This window comes from Piliocolobus tephrosceles, chromosome 14 (genome assembly GCF_002776525.5).
Source record: "Piliocolobus tephrosceles isolate RC106 chromosome 14, ASM277652v3, whole genome shotgun sequence".
In the NCBI taxonomy this organism is placed as follows: Eukaryota; Metazoa; Chordata; class Mammalia; order Primates; family Cercopithecidae; genus Piliocolobus; species Piliocolobus tephrosceles.
The window spans coordinates 39,034,399-39,052,642 of NC_045447.1; the positions used below are offsets into that span (position 1 = coordinate 39,034,399).

At 35.3% G+C, this 18,244-nt stretch overlaps 1 protein-coding gene across 1 annotated transcript in view; it reads left to right on the top strand.

The window, feature by feature from the left end:
* ERP44 (endoplasmic reticulum protein 44) overlaps window positions 1-18,244 on the top strand; it is a 124,263-nt gene that overhangs the window by 42,481 nt on the left and 63,538 nt on the right. Inside the window, exons 2-4 of the mRNA XM_031934117.1 lie at window positions 1,133-1,205; window positions 3,687-3,726; window positions 9,052-9,167. Coding sequence (XP_031789977.1) covers window positions 1,133-1,205; window positions 3,687-3,726; window positions 9,052-9,167 — 229 coding nt within the window. The remainder of the gene's footprint in view (window positions 1-1,132; window positions 1,206-3,686; window positions 3,727-9,051; window positions 9,168-18,244) is intronic.

Genomic DNA, 18,244 nt, shown 5'->3' on the forward strand with positions numbered 1-18,244 from the left:
TATATAATAATTTTTGTATAATATACATATATATATGGTTTCACCATGTTGGCCAGGATGGTCCCAATCTCTTGACTTCGTGATCTGCCCGCCTCAGCCTCACAAAGTTCTGGGATTACAGGCATGAGCCACCGCACCCAGCCCAGAAATATTTTTAAAATTTAGCTGGGCTTATTTATATACTAGCATCATTGTATCTCTTTATAGCATTTAGATTGAATTGTTGGTGAATTATAAAAGTTTTAAGTCTGTTGTAAGTGCTGAAGTATTCAGGAAATGGGTGGGCAAAGGAATAATCTTCAGCACTTTGATGAGAGCCTGACGTTAGTTGTCATTCAGTAAAAAGCAATGATTTAGTAAGTCAATTTCCATACACAAACTCTATTTCAAACAAAAAAACTCTCCAGGCAGCAAGTACCAAGTGATTAAAGTTGGAAACTAAAAATAAAATACACTAAATTTTACTTTTTAAAATAAGTAAATATTTGCTAGTTTAGTTTAAAATTTTATATTTTCTTTGTTTTGCCGATGGTAGGCTAAGATTTTCTTTGATAAACTTTAATTTTGGATTTCAGGTTCATTGAAATGCAAAAACATTCTTATTTTCTTTTTAATAGCCTCTCATGTAACACATTGTTATCACCAATAAGTGAAAATTATACAGGAAGGGCTTTTGGTTTACAACTTGCAAAAGTCTTTCTTGCATTCTTCATAATTTTCTTCTGTCTTAGAAACATGGCAGGATAGAATCAGCAGACTTAGCTTTGGTTTTCATATTTATACTTGAAACACTGATAAACTCATACATTTTTTCTTGTGGCGCTATAAAGTTCTTGAAAGTATTAATTTGATAAGATATGTATATTCTCAGTTTTCCTAATTCCTTAGAAGCTATTTTGTATATTTGCAAGTATAGAAAGTTTTATTTGATCAATTTCTAGGTTTGAGAAGCTAGTATTTCTCCTATTTCATTTATCTAGTGAAAGATTAGACTAGATAATAAAGATTCAATTCAGTTGATATATAATTTTCTAAGGAACAAGTGGAATCAACTTTATTTTTAGACTTTCCGCTTTTATGTATTTGCCTTTTGTGGACACATTTATTAATTTCTCATTTTTTAAATTTTCAGGTAACTTGGGTTTTTACTCCTGTAACAACTGAAATAACAAGTCTTGATACAGAGAATATAGATGAAATTTTAAGTAAGTACCTCAATATTTTTAAGTGTACTCTTCTCTATAGAGAGTTAGTTTAAAACTCTCTTTCTAAAAACACACACACACAATAAAATCTCAGCTAGCACAGATCAAGAGCTGGCATTCTGACTAATTCCATGACTTTCTGAATTATCAAAGCACTTTTGGTTACTTTTCGTCTTTTTTATTTCTTTGATTTGATGTAGATACCATTCTTAACAATTCATGAAATGTTTTGATAATCCTACTTAGAGACCAATAGTTCTCACTATACAGTACTAAATGTTAATGACCTTGGGACACAGTGTAGACTTTTTTTCCTTTTTTCCCTTTAATTAGATCGCCTACTCTGATCTCTTTTATTGTTGTTGGTCCAATTAAGTTCAGTACTATTTTTATTTTTTGTTTTAGAGAAAGGTTCTTGCTTTGTCATCCAGACTGGAGTGCAGTGGCATGATAATATTATAGCTCTCTTCAGCCTTGACCTCCTGGGCTCAAGCAGTCCTCTTTCCTCAACCTTCCAAGTTAGCTAGGACTACAGGTATGCTCCACTGCACCTAGCTAATTTTAAATTTTTCTTGTAGAGACATGGTCTCGCTGTGTTGCCCAGGCTGTTCTCAAACTCCTGGCTTCAAGCAGTCCTCTCATCTTGACCTCCCAAAGTGCTGGGATTACAGTCATGAGCCACCACACTTGGCCTGTTAAGTTTTTTGCTGAATGGTTTGTTTGCTGACAGTGTGGTTATGGATATAATTAACTTGAGAGAAACCATTTCTTGTTTTTTAAAAATAGTAAAGGAAAGGTGAAGATGTGGTTGATAGAAAATAATAACTTAGGAGCTTTAAGAAAATGTACAGTGTGCATAAATAATTTCTTTTTTTAACCCTCTATCTTATGCATGTAATAGAGGCAAAAGGAGTTACAACGTTCATTGAGTGTAATATATTATGTTCCTGGAACTTTAAATGCTAAAAGTCTATTCCTGTCTTATGGAGTCTCTTTAGAGGAGTGGTTCCATAAACTTTAGCATGTATCAGAATCACCTGAAACACTTTTTAATATCTTTACTGCTAGGAAACTGCTAGACCCCTACCTAAGGATTTGCATTTCTGTGAGTTCCCAGGTGATGTTGGTGTTTCTGGTCCAGGAACCACAGTTTGTGAATCACTGCTTTAGAGCAAATAAGCAAGTATATAAAAAGTAACTTGACGGTAAAAAGGGAAGAAAGGAATTGAAACTCACATATCATTCTCACTTCTGTCATCTTTCAAATTCTAGAATATCTTTGTTTTTTTTCATGAGTGCTTGAGGAGTTTAAGTTTCTCTGAATTAGGGTTAGGCAAAAAGCGCTACATCTTTCTCATGTCTTTACATCCTGATATGCAAATGATGCTATTCTTTTTGTAGGAGGGAATAACTGTTAAATGGATAGGAACCAAAAACTTGGCGTCTTGTGCAACACTGTTAGTTGTAGATTACTTGTTGCAACTAGGTGGGATATGTGAGGTTTAGAAATAACTTAGTTATACAGGTCTTTTCTGTGACGTGGGATTTTATTTGCAGAACTAATTCTCAGTTGTGAATATGGAAGATCAAAAAATAAAATACAGATCATTCCACTTTACTTTTTACGATAGTAGCTTACTTGCCTTATCTAGGCTTAATTTCCCATTTGCTTTAAATTCATTTAAGATGCAATGAACAGAGCCCGGTGTGATGTCTCATGCCTGTAATCCCTGCACTTTGGAAGGTTAAGGTGGGAGGTTGCTTGAGGCCAGGAGTTCAAGACCAGCCTGGGCAATATAACCAGATCCTGTCTCTACAAAAAAATTCGAAAATTAGCCAGGTGAGGCCGAGGCGGGCGGATCACAAGGTCAGGAGATCGACACCATCCTGGCTAACATGGTGAAACCCCATCTCTACTAAAAATACAAAAAAAAATTAGCCAGGCGTGGTGGCAGGCGCTTGTAGTCCCAGCTACTTGGGAGGCTGAGGCAGGAGAATGGTGTGAACCCAGGAGGCAGAGATTGCAGTAAGCCGAGATCACACCACTGCACTCCAGCCTGGGTAACAGAATGAGACTCCGTCTCAAAAAAAAAAAAAAGTTAGCCAGGTGTGGTGGTGTTTGCCTGTAGTCCTAGCTACTTGGGAGGGTGAGGTGGGAGGGTCATGTCAACCCAGGAGTTTGAGGCTGCACTGGGTTTTGATCATGCCACTGCACTCCAGCCTGGGCAATAGAGTGAGACCCGGTCTCCATAAAATAAAAGATGCAGTGAACTTATAAAGCATACAGAGAAAAGAGACAAAGTTTCCCATAAATTCTATAAGCTGTGCATGACTCTAGGTTTCTGAGTGAGAGATAAAAGTTACTGTGTTTTTTTAAGTGGACCCTTATATCAGACAAAGATCGTAATGAAACTGTATCTTTAATTATGTAAAAATTATTACAAATAACTTAGTTTATTTGGTTTTGTCTTTCAATTTCAGACAATGCTGATGTTGCTTTAGTAAATTTTTATGCTGACTGGTAAGTAATCTTATTGTTTGGGTTTGGGTTTGTTTTTACTTGCTAAAGGTTAATTTTTCTTTGCTAGAAAGGGTAAGGGAAGGCTTTTACTATTTCAAGACAGTATTCCATACATAAAGTCAATTAAGTTTCATCCACAAAGGAGGTAGTTTAATTTGGTAAGGATTTCTGTTTTAAGAAAGAAATAGAGCTGATTCTGTTATTTCATATCTTAAAACAGGTAACACATAACTTAAATATGACTCTTTCCACCCCCCACTCAAAGGGAACATATATTGCAATTCTGTATTTGTCCTGACTGTGGAAGGAGGGTAGTGTTTGTAAGTCATGATTTGGGTATGGCAAGTTTAGAAGGAAAAATAATGTTGACATTTTAAAATTTATACAATCTGCTGCCTCTTCTAGGATACCCTTACTCCTTCCCCTGGCTGAATCAGAGCCTGTCTTTTGTGTTTATATAGTACTCTATGTACCACTTTCTTTTTCTTACTAAATGTTTTGTCTTTTCTTATTTGTTTGTGCCCTAGCAAACAAACTTTGAGGGCAGAGATAATGGCATACTCAGTATTCCCAGCATCTAGAACAACATGGTATATAGTAGATGTTACAGAATATGGCATGGAGACAGGAAGAAGGGAGATTTAGCTAGAAAGATTCTGAAACACAAGGGAGATTTAGCTGGAAAGAGTCTGAAACACTGGCATAATCTTTATCACTAGACACTCTGTATCTTATCTGACCCTTTAGGGCTTACTACCTACTAGCTATGACTACCATACTCCAGGTCACAGTCCTGTCATTTACTTAGAATTCATGCTACAGTCTCCTCATTTCTTTTCTGTGCCTCTAGGCTTACGTATCTCCATTATGTTCTCTACAATGTAAGCCAGAGTTCTCTTTCTTACAGTGTAAATAAGATTAGTTTATACCCCTTCTTAAAACCCTTAAAATGTTTCCATTACCTTTGGGTTAAAATTTAAATCCTTTACTTTGACCCAGAAGGGCCCTTATGAACTGGTCCCTTATTCCCTCTGTAGCTGTTATGTCTGGCCTCTCTCCACTTCCACATTCTGCTCCAGTTAAACTAAGCTTCTTTCAATTCCTGTAAAATTCTGTATTTCATCACTGGACTATTAGGCATGATATTTCCCCTGCCTGGATGGATCATTCTTCTGTCACCCATTTCTTTACTTAGTTAACTTCTAATCTTTCAAGTCTTAGATTAGTTGCCACTTTCTCCAGGTTATCCTCCTGGATCAATACACCTCCCCCTACTCTTGACTCTAGGAGCCCTTCTGTTACTTCCCATAACACCCATACTTACCCAGTCATAACACTTGTAGGCTGTAATCCAGTTGGTGACTCCCTACTACATTGTTTGCTCTGTGAAAATGCATACCATAGTTTTATTTTCAACTTTAATCCCCAAGCACTTTGCTTAATATGTGGCTGATAAGTACATAATGTCTACTAAATGAATGTATATATGGTATGATTATTTAAAAAACTTCAGTTTAAAAAAGTTGAAGATACACAGAGAAAATGCTATTTATAAAATATGTAACAAAGGTAGCATTTTTCAAGGTAAATTAGGGTTGTCAAGATGTATTAATAGCCACAAAATTTGGCAGAAGATTATGTAGTCCAATCCATTTTAAAATAAGAAAACTGAAATCCAGGGGAGTGAAGTACTTTCCCAAGGTTTCCCAACTAGATGATGTCTGAAGAAAAACTAGAGCGACTTTCTCCTGACTGAGAGATTTTGTATGTTGCAAGAAAGAGTAATAGAACATGCTGCTGGGATCTTTTGGAAAAAAAAAAACTGAATTGGAAACGTGGACTAAGTTATTTGGGAAAACATTACCTCAAGAATACCTTAAGTTGTTAATAAATTAATACTCTTTTATACAGCTGAAAAAGCTTGGGTAATTGGCTGTAGGACATAGACTTAATACTATGTGGCCTCAAAGTCTAGACTCTGAGTTCCTTCTGGAAGTTATGGACGTGGCACAGTTTAATAATTCTGTAATAGAGGTGCTTAAAAATACTGCAGCTCCTCGAGTAATACTGTAGTAGGTGGTTAATAATGCTGTTTTGTGCCAGACTATTTAAAACAGATTACCTAATATTTATGGGTACATAGTAGGTATGTATATTTATGAGGTACATGAGATAGTTTGATAGAGGTGTACAAAGTATGATAATCACGTGGCCGGGTGCGGTGGCTCACACCTGTAATCCCAGCACTTTGGAAGGCTGAGGCGGGAGGAACACCTGAGGAGTTCAAGACTAGCCTGACGAACATGGTGAAACACCCCGTCTTTACTAAAAATACAAAAAGCCGGATGTGGCGGGCACCTGTAATCCCAGCTACTTGGGAGGCTGAGGCAGGGAATTGCTTGAACCCAGGAGGCGGAGGTTGTAGTGAGCTGAGATCACGCTGTTGCACTCCAGCCTGAGTGACAGAGTGAGACTCTGTCTCAAAACAAAAACAAAAAAAAAACACACATCAGGGTAAATGGAGTGTTCATCACTTCAAGGATTCATCATTTATGTTACAAACATTCCAGTTTTTTAGTTATTTAAAAATATACAATACATTTCTGCTCACTGTAGTCATCCTACTAGATCTTATTCATTCTAACTATTATTTTTGTACCCATTAACCATTCCCATCCAGACTCTTTACATAGGTTGTTTTAAATGCTCAGAACTACTCTGCAGGTAGGTATTATAATTTCCTTTTAGGTTGAGGAATTGAGGCTCAGAAAGGTCATATGGCTAGTAAGTGGTGGAACTGGGATTTAAATTCAGGTATGCCTGACTGCAAAGCTTATTTCTTTCTCTAACTAGATCATATTAGTAATTGCCCTCAAAATGTCTCTGCAAAGACTTATCTATTTGTTAGATTTGTTAAGGATTGATTTAAGTACTAGATTGGAGATTAGGTTTAGATGACCATTCGGCCCTTTTAATAGATCCATTGCTTTTGTGATGTTCCTTTTATAAACGTAACATTTTATTTCATTTTCCCTTTTCATCTTTTGATACAGGTTGAGTATCCCTTATCTGAAATACTTGGGACCAGAAGTGTTTCAGATTTTGGATTTTTTCAGATTTGGGAATATTTGCGTTATACTTACTGGTTCAACATCACTAACCCCAAAAATATGAAATACAAAATGCTTTAATGAGCATTTCCTTTGAGCATCTTGTCAGTGCTCAAACAGTTTTAGATTTTGAAGCATTTTGAATTTTCGGATTAGGGACATTCAACCTGTATTAAGACAGGTCCTATTTTAAACATGAACCATGCTTAAATACTTACTGGGTGGCAAACTGGACAATCTAGAGAAAAGAAGCCCTTGATGTGTTTTTTTACGTTGCCCTTCAGCCATAAAGAGTCTTGCCCGCTCTTTCTTCACTAGGTCAGATCTAAATTTTTCAAGAAACCATTAATCAGCCCCTGATTAATGGGACTCCCTGCCTCCCCTGTCCTCCAGCTACCTTATTTTCTACAGGCAGTAAGAACCCGCAAACCTTGGGTCCTAGCCACTCCGGTTCCTCCATTCTATCAATTTATTCACTTAATACACATATATTGAATGCTTATTAGACTACATAGTCAAATAAGACACGGTCCATGATGTCCACAGACCCCACCCACTTATCCCTGATGGGAGAGATTTAAGAATGCTAAAAGAGGAAAGAGCCACTTGAAAGCAAGAGATTGAAGATACAGATGTGTCTCCTTGGTATATTCTAGGACATCTCCTTAGGAAGTCAGGTGAGTGGGCTAGAAGAGATATATATATATATATATATATACACACAAGAAGAAATAGGGAGGAAGTATATTGTTTGCATCCTTTCACAGGCTTTCCAATATTTTTATTGTATTAAAGCTAATATGTATGACCTAATTACATGTGGATTAAACTGTTCACTGACATCATTTAAGTAAATTATTTGGTGGAAAGGGCTCCGGAAGCAAGAGTAGCAACTGTAGTTTGTTTATATATCCTTAATACTTCTTCTGTAAGAGAAAGACCATTCTAACTCAGCTGGTTACTAATACTGATTCTTCCCCTTCTTATTGGGTCCCTGTAATGACCTAGAACATAGTCATCCATGACATGATGTTTAGGTCAATGACAGAAGTCCCATGTATAATACCGTATTTTTACTGTACCTTTTCTATGTTTAGATACGTTTAGATACACAAGTGCTGTTGTGTTACAGTTGCTTACAGTAGTTAGTATATTAACATGTGGTACAGGTTTGTAGCCTAGGAGCAATAGGAGGCTGTATACCATATAGTGTAGGTGCATGCTAGGCTATACCGTCTAGGTTTGTGTAAGTATACTTTATGATGTTTGCACAATGAAGAAATCACCTAATGGTGTATTTCTCAGAGTGTATGCCTGTTGTTAAACACCACATGACTGTATTTGTGAAATGTTTGACTTGATTAAGGGACAGTTAGAAGTAACAAGTTTATAGACCATTGTGGGGTTTGTGCCTTGTGTTTAAAGTAAAAGAAAAAAGAAAATATAGACAGGAATTCTTGGTTAGGAATTTAAGATACTTGCTTCTAGACTTACTGTATTTAGTATGTTTACAGATGTAAAAGCCCATTTAACAAGGGGTAAATTTTGAGGGGAAATAGTTCATTATATACTATATATTCTTTTAATATAACTTATTTATTTGGTATGCTAACTTGCCTGTGAGATTTGATAGAACTAGCCAGGTGGAGCAGTCTGATATCTGCAATAAAGTTAAAATATTTTACACAGTAGTCTAAAATTTTATTATTTTGAGGTGGGAGGATCGCTTGAGCCCTGGAGGTGGAGGGTGCAGTGAGCTGAGATTGTGCCCCTGCCCTCCGACCTGGGCAACAGAATGAGATCCTGTCTCAAAAAAAATTAAATAAAATAGAGAAAGCTAATTTCTTTCATAAATGTTCAAGCCTCAGTAGTTGCAAATCCTAGTAGTACTTCTTAGAGGGCTTATTTCAGACTTGTTTTATGACCTCTGCAAGAGATCCTTAGCTGTGTGCTCCATAATACTGGCAATTATCTTAAGATGAATAAAACCAAAATCTATTATACATTCTTAGAATTGGTATACAGTCTTTGAAATCAAAATTGTCTTCATCTCCATTGAACAACGTCAGGGTCCATGATTAAATTAAGTGTGTGATTATCTCGCAGAGTTGTTCATTGTGCCTAAATCTAAATCAAATGTCAATGGGCAATAACTGAAATAAGATTTTATTACTTCTACTTTTCATTTCTAATTGGCATCCTTCTCTGTATATAGGTGTCGTTTCAGTCAGATGTTGCATCCAATTTTTGAGGAAGCTTCCGATGTCATTAAGGAAGAATTTCCAAATGAAAATCAAGTAGTGTTTGCCAGAGTTGATTGTGATCAGCACTGTAAGTACCTCCATAGGAAGTCTAGAAGAAACTGTCCCATCCCAAACACAGGCAGACATGCATAGTTTTTCTTTTCTTTTTTTTCCTTTTCTTTTTTTTAAATGCTCTGCTTTTAAGTGGAGAACAAACTGAAAAGGTTCTAGTGACCTTGGTTAAATTGTTACTATTTAATTTTTATGTACTTATAACACTACTTTCCATTTTGCTTGTGTGAAGGTTTTTTTGTTGTTATTTTAAAAATTACAGTAGGTCAAGCATAGGGATCAAAATTAGCAGTGTTTTCTACCAAAGCAAATACCAAAATCAGTAAATAAAATTGAAATATGGTATTAGAAGAAAAAATGGATTTCTGTTATTTTAGAATCATGTGAAAATACCATTTATAGTCATTTCAAATAAGATAGTCTGAGATTTTTGTGTGTTTCTGTTTTTGTAAAGATTCTGTGAAGATTGGTTTAGACTATTTTTGAGGTCTAATTAGCTGTAGCAACTGATTATAATTATTAAGAGTATTAAGAAACTTAGTTTAAGCTCTTAAAATCCAACCTCTTGGTTTTGCTTGTCCTGGTGGAGCATTCTCTGTGAAATCTCCATGGTTTTTCGTATACATGATGGATTTCTCTAACTTGAACTAGTGATCTTGCTAGTGGTGTTTCCTCCTGTGTGCTCCGATTATACTTGAACTTTCCTCTCTCATCGTACTAAACTCATTGTATTTGGTAGTTCTGTTTGTCTTAGTTGTCTTATCAGCTGCATTGTCTATTCATCAAGGCAGGAATTTTTTTTTCTTTCTTTTTTTTAATGCTCACTTTTAAGAGGAGACCAAACCACGTATTAATCTCTGTCTCAAGCATCTGACAGTTTCTGGGAGACAGAGACTGCTCACAAAAAGCTATTTCATTATTGGTTAAGTTGGTGTGAATACAGAACTGTCTCCCATTCTTCAAGTTTTCTACTTTTTATACTTAACCTACTGATTAAAATTAGTATGTGTGTACACACACCTAACTTTTCATTTTACTGATGAGGAAATGAATATGAAGTGGCTTAATCAGTGTTACATAGCTCAATGTCTGCTCAAGCTGGAATTTGAATCCTGATTTTCTGACCAAATGCCTTCAATTGCTCTTTTCTGTTCAAACATTTTGAGGAGTTATTGATATAGCTTTGTGCTAGGCAGCAAGGCATTTTCCAACAGGAAATCATTTCACAGTCTTCTAAGCCCCACCCAGTATTTCTGTCTGCTGAAATTCGTAACTAGATAGGATGAAGGGAGCAATAAAAGGTTGTCAATACAGGCATGAGCTACATTTTCGCACTGCTTTCCAGATCTTTTCTCTGACCTTTCGCTGACAGAGAACATGATGTTTTTGGTGTGGGTTCTCATTTCAAATCTTTCTATTCTTTATGTATTTAATTAGATGTTACAGTGCAGATAAGAGTTCCTACTTTTACTGAATTTGAACCATAAAGTTGGAAATTATGCTCTAAAGCTTACATTCATTGGGAAGAAAATTTAATACTTATATCCTTGAACCATAAATATCATTTATTCCATCTTTTAAACCGATAACTTTTGAAGAAAATCTGACATCATTGCTAGTAAGCTTTCTTTTTATGGGAGCAAATAGCACAGTTCAGATGCTTTTCAGTCCACCAGCAAGTTATCTGAGGTATTATACATATTATGAGGTATTATGCATCTCTCTGAATATTTTTTCTCTTCTATGTAATTCTTTTAAAGAAATGATGTTATGAAACCCTTATTGATTAATATATTTACATTTTTCACAGTCTCTTTAGAGATTGTAAGACAAATTGTAGTTTTGTTAACCTCTTACATGCCAATTAGATTGTAGAGGTTTTGAACTGGAAGAACCTTAAGAATTCTGTGTTCTAAAGAAAAATGCCTTTTAGGCAGATTATTCTGTGGTCGAATTTTTTTTTTCCTAACCATTTGAACAATTTTAATTTATATACTCATATACGTATCAGTGCTTCGAAAAATAAATTGTTCAATCCTAAAGCAGTTTTTAAAAGAGATTTATTGAGGTATAAGTGACATATAATGCATTATACACATTTAAATTTTATAATTTTATAGGTTTTGGTACATGTGTGTATCCACGAAACCATCACTACAATCAAGATGTTGAGCATAGCTGTCATTCCCCAAAATTTTCCTTGTGCCCCTTTGTGGTCCCTGTCTGTCCCTTCTATCCCCCACCTCCATTATCCTTAAGGACCATCTGCTTTCTGTCACTGGAGATTAAGTTGCATTTTCTAGAATTTTATATAAGTGAATCATACAGTATGAAGTTTTTTTTTGGTCTGGGTTTTTTTTTTTTTTGGACTCAGTATGTTTATTTTGAGATTGTTTCATGTTGCATATATTATTTCTTATTATTTAGTGGCATTCTATTGTGTGGCTGTATACCACAATTTGTTTATCTGTTCAATTCCTGACAGACATTTGGGTTGTTTTGACTTGCTGGCTATTACAAATAAAGCTGTTATGAGCATTCAGATATAAATCTTTATACAAATAAAGATGACAAATAAAGCTGTTATGAACATTCAGATATAAATCTTTATACAAATAAAGATGACAAATAAAGCTGTTATGAACATTCAGATATAAATCTTTATACATATGTTTTCATTTTTCCTGAGCAAATACCTAGATGTGAAATGCTAGGTCATGTGGTAGGTCCATGTTAAACTTTTTAAGAAACTGCCAAACTATTTTCCAAAGTATTTGTTCTACTTTATATATCTATTAATAGTACATGAGAGTTCCAGTTGTTCCATATTCTTGTCAAAACTTGGAGTAGTCTATTTAATTTTACATATTCCAATATGTGTAAAGTGGTATCTCCTTGTGGTTTAATTTGTATTTTTCTAATAATTAATGATGTTGAAAATATTCTCACATGTTTATATGACATTCATGTATCTGTGATGATGTGTCTGTTCAAATATTACACATTTTTTATTAGATTGTTTATTTTCTTATTGAAATTTGTTTATTTATTTATTTGCGACAGGGTCTCACTGTGTCGCCCAGGCTGTAATGCAGTGGCACAATCTCGGCTCACTGGAGCCTCGACCTTCCAGACCCCAGTGACCTTTCCACCACAGCCTCCCAAGTAGCATGTGCCACCACACACGGCTAATTTAAAAAAATTTTTTTAGAGACAGGTCTCCCTATGTTGCCCAGGCTGGTCTGAAACTCCTGGGCTAAAGTGATTGTTATGCCTCGGCTTCTGAAAGTGCTGGGATTACAAGCATGAGCCACTGTGCCCTACCCTCTTACTGAGTTTTGAGAGTTTTTAATATATTTTGAGTACAAGTCTTTTTTCACATGTAATTTGCAAATATTTTCTCCCATTCTACCTTTGTATTTTTTTAAAAAAATTATAACATACACATACAATTACTCTTACCATTTTAAATTGTACAATGTAATACTGTTAGATGTATTCACATTGTTGTGCAACCATTCTCCCGTTCTTCATCTTGCAAAACTGAAACTCTACACCTATTAAACAATAGCTTCCCATTGCCCCTTCTCCCCAGCCCCTAGCAACTTCCTTTCTACCTTCTTTTTCTATGAATGCGATTACTCTGGGTACTCCACATAAGTGGAATCATACAGTGTCTGTTTTTTTGTGACTGGCATATTTCACTTAGCATAATGTCTGCAAGGCTCATTCATGTTGTAGCATGCATCAGAATTTCCCTGCTTTTTAAGGCTGAATAATATTTCTTGGTATGTATATACCATGATTTGTTTACCATCCATCGAGAACACGGGTCGATTCTGCCATCGGCTGTTGTAAATAATGGTGCCGTGAACATGAGTGTACAAATATCTCTTTGAGACCTTTAAAGAAAGTACCCATTTTTTTTTTTTTGATATATATCCAGCAGTGGAATTGCTAGAACATATGGTAGTTTTTAATTTTTGAGGAAACATCAACAGTCTCTCATAGCAGCTGTATCATTTTACATTTTCATTAGGAGTACCTAAGGGTTGCAGTTTCTCCACATGCTCACCTGCACTTCTTATTTTCTCTTTGTTATTGTTGTTGTTTTAATAGAGACGAGGTCTCACTATGTTGCTTAGGCTGGTCTTGAACTCCTGGGCTCAAGGGATCCTCCCATCCAGCCTCCCAAGTAGCTGGGACTATGGTGTGTGTGACCATGTGGGCTCTATTTTCTGTTTTGTTTGTTTATTTATAGCAGCCATAATGGGTGTGAGATGGTATCTCATTGTGGTGTTGGTTTGCATTTCCCTAATAATTAGTGATGTTCATTATTTTTTCCCATGTTTATTGGTCATTTGTATATCTTCGTTGGAGAAATATTTTTTCAACTCCTTCGCCCATTTTAAAATCAGGTTATTTGGGATTTTGTTGTTGATGTTAAGTTGTAGGAGTTCTTTGTATATTCTGGATATTCACTCCTCATATATATGATTTGCAAATAAATTCTCCTGTTCTGTAGGTTGCCTTTTCACTCTGTTGATTGTGTCCTTTGATTCATAAAAATTTTTAATTGTAATGTAGTCTATCTTATGAATTTTTACATTGGTTGACTATGCTTTAGGTGTTATATCCAGGAAATAATTGCAATCTAATGTCATGAAGGTTTACTCTCCTGTGTTTTCTTCTAAGAGTTTTAGAGTGTTTAGAGAGTTGAAGAGTGTTAGGTCTTATATTCAGGTCTTTCATTTATTTTGCGTTAATTTTTGTGCATGGAACAAGGTAGGGGCCCAGCTTTATTATTTTGCATGTGTACTTCTAGGTTTTCCAGCATCATTTATTGAAGAGACTGTTCTTTCCCCATTGAATGGTCTTAGCATCCTCATCGAAAATCATTTTGCTATATATTTGAGGGGTTATTTCTGGACCCTGTAGTCTGTACCATGGTCTGTGTGTCTGTTTTTATGCCAGTTCCACACTTTTTGATTACTGTAGTCTTGTAGTATGTTTTGAAATCAAGAAGTATGAGACCTCCAACTTGAAGAGTATATTTTGAAGAGCAGATATTCTTAATGTTGGTGCAGTCTTACTATCAGTTTTTAAAATGTATTAAACTTTTGATGTTGTATCTAAGAAGTATTTGCCTCACACAGGATCACAAAGATTTTCTGCTATGTTTTCTTTTATAAATGTGGTAGTATGCAGGTTTATACTTATGTCTGTAATCCATTTGGAATTAATTTTTACATGTGGCACAGTGTATGAATTGGAGTTCATTTCTTTGCATATGGTTCTGGCATTATTTGTTGAAAAGACTATCCTTTCTTCACTGTGGATTTTCAGCATCTTTGCTGAATAGAGAAGACAAGACAAATAGACACTGTATGTGTGGGTCTATTTCTGTTCTCTCTGTTCTATACTGTTGATCTGTTTGTCTGTGCTTATACCAGTACTTTGTAGATTACTATAGCTTATAAAGAGTCTTGAAGTCTAGTCAGGTAAAACTTTCAACTTTGTACTTTTTTTTCCCCAGAGTTGTTTGGCAGTTCTGGTTGATTTAGATTTCCATTTAACTTTCAGAATCAGCTTATTAATTTTTAATGACAAAAGGCTACTGATTTTTTTTTTTTTTGAGACAGAGTCTCCTCTGTCGCCCAAGCTGGAGTGCGGTGGCATGTTCTTCGCTCACTGCAAGCTCTGCCTCCCGAGTTCAAGCCATTCTCCTGCCTCAGTCTCCCGAGTAGCTGGGACTACAGGTGCCCAAAATTAGCCCAGCTAATTTTTTGTATTTTTAGTAGAGATGGGGTTTCACCGTGTTAGCCAGGATGGTCTCAATCTCCTGACCTCGTGATCTGCCCGCCTCGGCCTCCCAAAGTGTTGGGATTACAGGTGTGAGCCACCGCGCCTGGCCAGGCTACTGGGAGTTTAACTGGGGTTACTTTGAATCCTCAGGGCAATTTATGGAAAATTGTTATTTTAATGATACTGAGTCTTCGAATCCACGAAGATTGTTATCTCTCTATTTATTTAGGCATTTTCAATTTCTTCCAGCAATGTTTTGTGGTTTTTCAGCCTACATGTCTTGGATAGCTTTGTCAGATTTATTCCTAAGTATTTATTTATTTTTTTGATGCTATTGTAGATGATATTTTAAGAATAAACTTCATTTCTGGAATAATTGTAGATTATACATAGATTATAGTTGCAAAAATAATACAGAGAGTGCCCTTGTATGCCTTATGTATTTTACCCTAACATCGGTATCTTATATTACTATGGCACATTTGTCAAAGCCTAAGAAACTAAAATTGGTATACTACTATTAATTAAACTATGGATTTTATTTGGATTTTATCCCTCTTCCACTTAGGTCTTTTTGTTGTTGTTGTTCTAGGATAAAAGTGTTGTTCACTTTTAGGCATAATGTCTTCCTGGTTATCTGTTTGTTTCTCAGGCTTCATTTTTCACAACCTTGACAGTTTTGAGTAGTATTCTTTAAGAATTTTGTAGAATGTCCTTCATTTTGGGCTTGCCTGGTATTTTTTTCTCATGTTTTGGACATCTTTTGTGAGATCTCTCAGTAAGTATTTCTTATTTGGGGGTGCTGTTATAAATGGCATTGATTGTTAAATTTTAATTTTTAGTGTTTTTGTTGCTAGTTTATAGAAATAAGATTGATTTCTTATATTGACCCTGTGTACTAAAACTTACTAGTTCTAATAAGTTTTATAAATAGAGTCCATAGGATTTTTCTACTTAGACAATTAGGTTTTTCTGCATATAAAAAGCTTTACTTCTTGTGGTCTGTATTTTGTTACAGTATTCTTTCCAACCAAGTGTATCTATTTGTTGCTTTAGAATTAGTTTTCGTTAGGCAGAAGATCTGTAAGAAGCTTCCTAGCAAGGGCAGAAGATGGCCTCGGAATCAAGATATCATCATGCCCACATATGTCTTGTTCATATCGTTCACTTGTCTGGTATTATGTTAACCTACTCTGTCCTGCCCTTGAGTACTTCAGTCTGTCTGCCTTGCTTCCGACTCACTTTTTCGCTGAGACCTTTTATCCAAAGTCATAGTATGATTTCTTGGAAAGGTTCCTGTAAAAAGTTTGTAGTCACATTGCCTGGGAAAAAACCCTGCTACTTATTGAGTGCTTACTTGAATTTAGACATGTTCTTTCAGATATTTTAGTTATCTTTACCACAACTCATTACTCCTCTAGTTAAGTAGTAGTATTCATTCATTTAACAACAAAAAAAGGTATGCCTACCTTATGTAATGCTATGTGGAAGGTTCTATAGTTACAGCAATGAACCAAACACACCTAGAAAGGCAAGAGAGATCAATACACGATCACATATTGTGATATCTATTCTAACGGGAAGGTATTGAATGCTACGAAATGATGAGTCTAACTTAGTCTGCAGGGATAGGGAGGACATTTTTGAGGAAATGATAAAAAGTGAAGGAAGAGTAGGAATTTTCAAGTGAAGTAGGGGAAGAAGAGTGTTTTAGATGGAAGTAGCAGTAAATTTGAAGTTTCTGAGGTAGGAAGGAACACTGACCTTTCAGAGAGTTGGATTGTGTTACCATTTTACTGATGAAGAGGCTGAAAGATATAGAGAGGCTAAGTGATTTCCCAAGGTTACACAGTAAATGGAGGGAGCTGGACTGGAACCCAAGACGATACAGCTTTTATCAGTTAACTATGCTATTTGAATGTCAGAATAAGGTAGTTTAAATTGAATTCACCATAGAAATGGAGAATTCACCCATTTCTGAATACAAACAACTTAAAATGTCCTATTATAGATTATAAAATAGTCTGTTTAAATAGTCTGTAATGGGTCATTGTATAAATAAAAATGCAATTGCAATTTTTTGGTAAGGTTGAAATTTTACAAACTTTTAGGAACTTGGTATTTTAAAAGTCCTGAACCTATAGTTTGTCATTGATTAAGGAAAAGGTAGGAGCACCTTACTGCCTTGGAGTTTTCGAAAAAATGTGGATAAGAAGCTAGAAATCTGCGTTGTACAGGGGTATTGTGATATTGTTAATTGTAATTTGCTTTTTTCACTGTAATAAATGACCTTCAACACAATTATTGAATTTTTTAAAAACTTTCTTTGAATAGGCTTTTGCCAGCATTTTGAGGAATGCTTAGAGCTGAGCTGTTTGATGGCTTCTAGAAACTGACCCACAGTTCTCTGTGTGGTTGTCCTGAGTTTTTCATTTTCATTCATTTAAAAATTTCATTTAATATGTTCATACTGTACTGTCCATTAAGAAAAAGAATTTCATTTAATATTCTAGCCTGTGGAAACAAGTAGAAGTAGTAGTAGCAGCAGCAGTGATCTTAATAATGACAATAATAATGATAAAATGGCTCTATGAGAGTAGAGACCTTATGTTTTTACCCTTCTGTTCCTAGCACTGGAATGGTATCTAGCACATAGTAGGTGTTCAGTTGTAATTGTTGAACAGGTGGATAGATAAATGAATAATAAACAGTACCAGCATTTATGAAGTGTTTTGTAGGCACTATAGTTATCTCATTCTTTTCCCAAAAATAGAATAAATATTTACTGCCATAGTTCACCCAGTCTAACTCATCACTGATTGTAAGGCAAAATTTATGTGCAACTGAAAAAGAAAAAATGAACTAGAACACAAAGCTTTCTTATCACTTAGATTTTTCTAAATTCACATGTGATAAACATATTTATGAGATACAGAGTAACATTTCAATACATGTATATCGTGTTTAATGGTTACATCAGGATAATCCTCTCTTCTAGTACTCAAAAGTATACAATAAATTATTATTAATTACAGTCACCCTACAGCGCTGTAGAATAACACTAGAACTTATTTCTCCTGTCTAGAGAGAATTTATTTTTATTAAATTTTTGTAGATACATAGTAGGGTGTACATTTTTACTACAATAGTTTAATTTTTTATTTTGGAGACAGAGTCTTGCTGTCTGTCTCCCAGGCTAGAGTACAGTGGCATGTTCTCGGCTCACTGCAACCTTTGCCTCCAGTGTTCAAGTGATTCTTGTGCCTCAGCCACCTGAGTAGCTGGGAT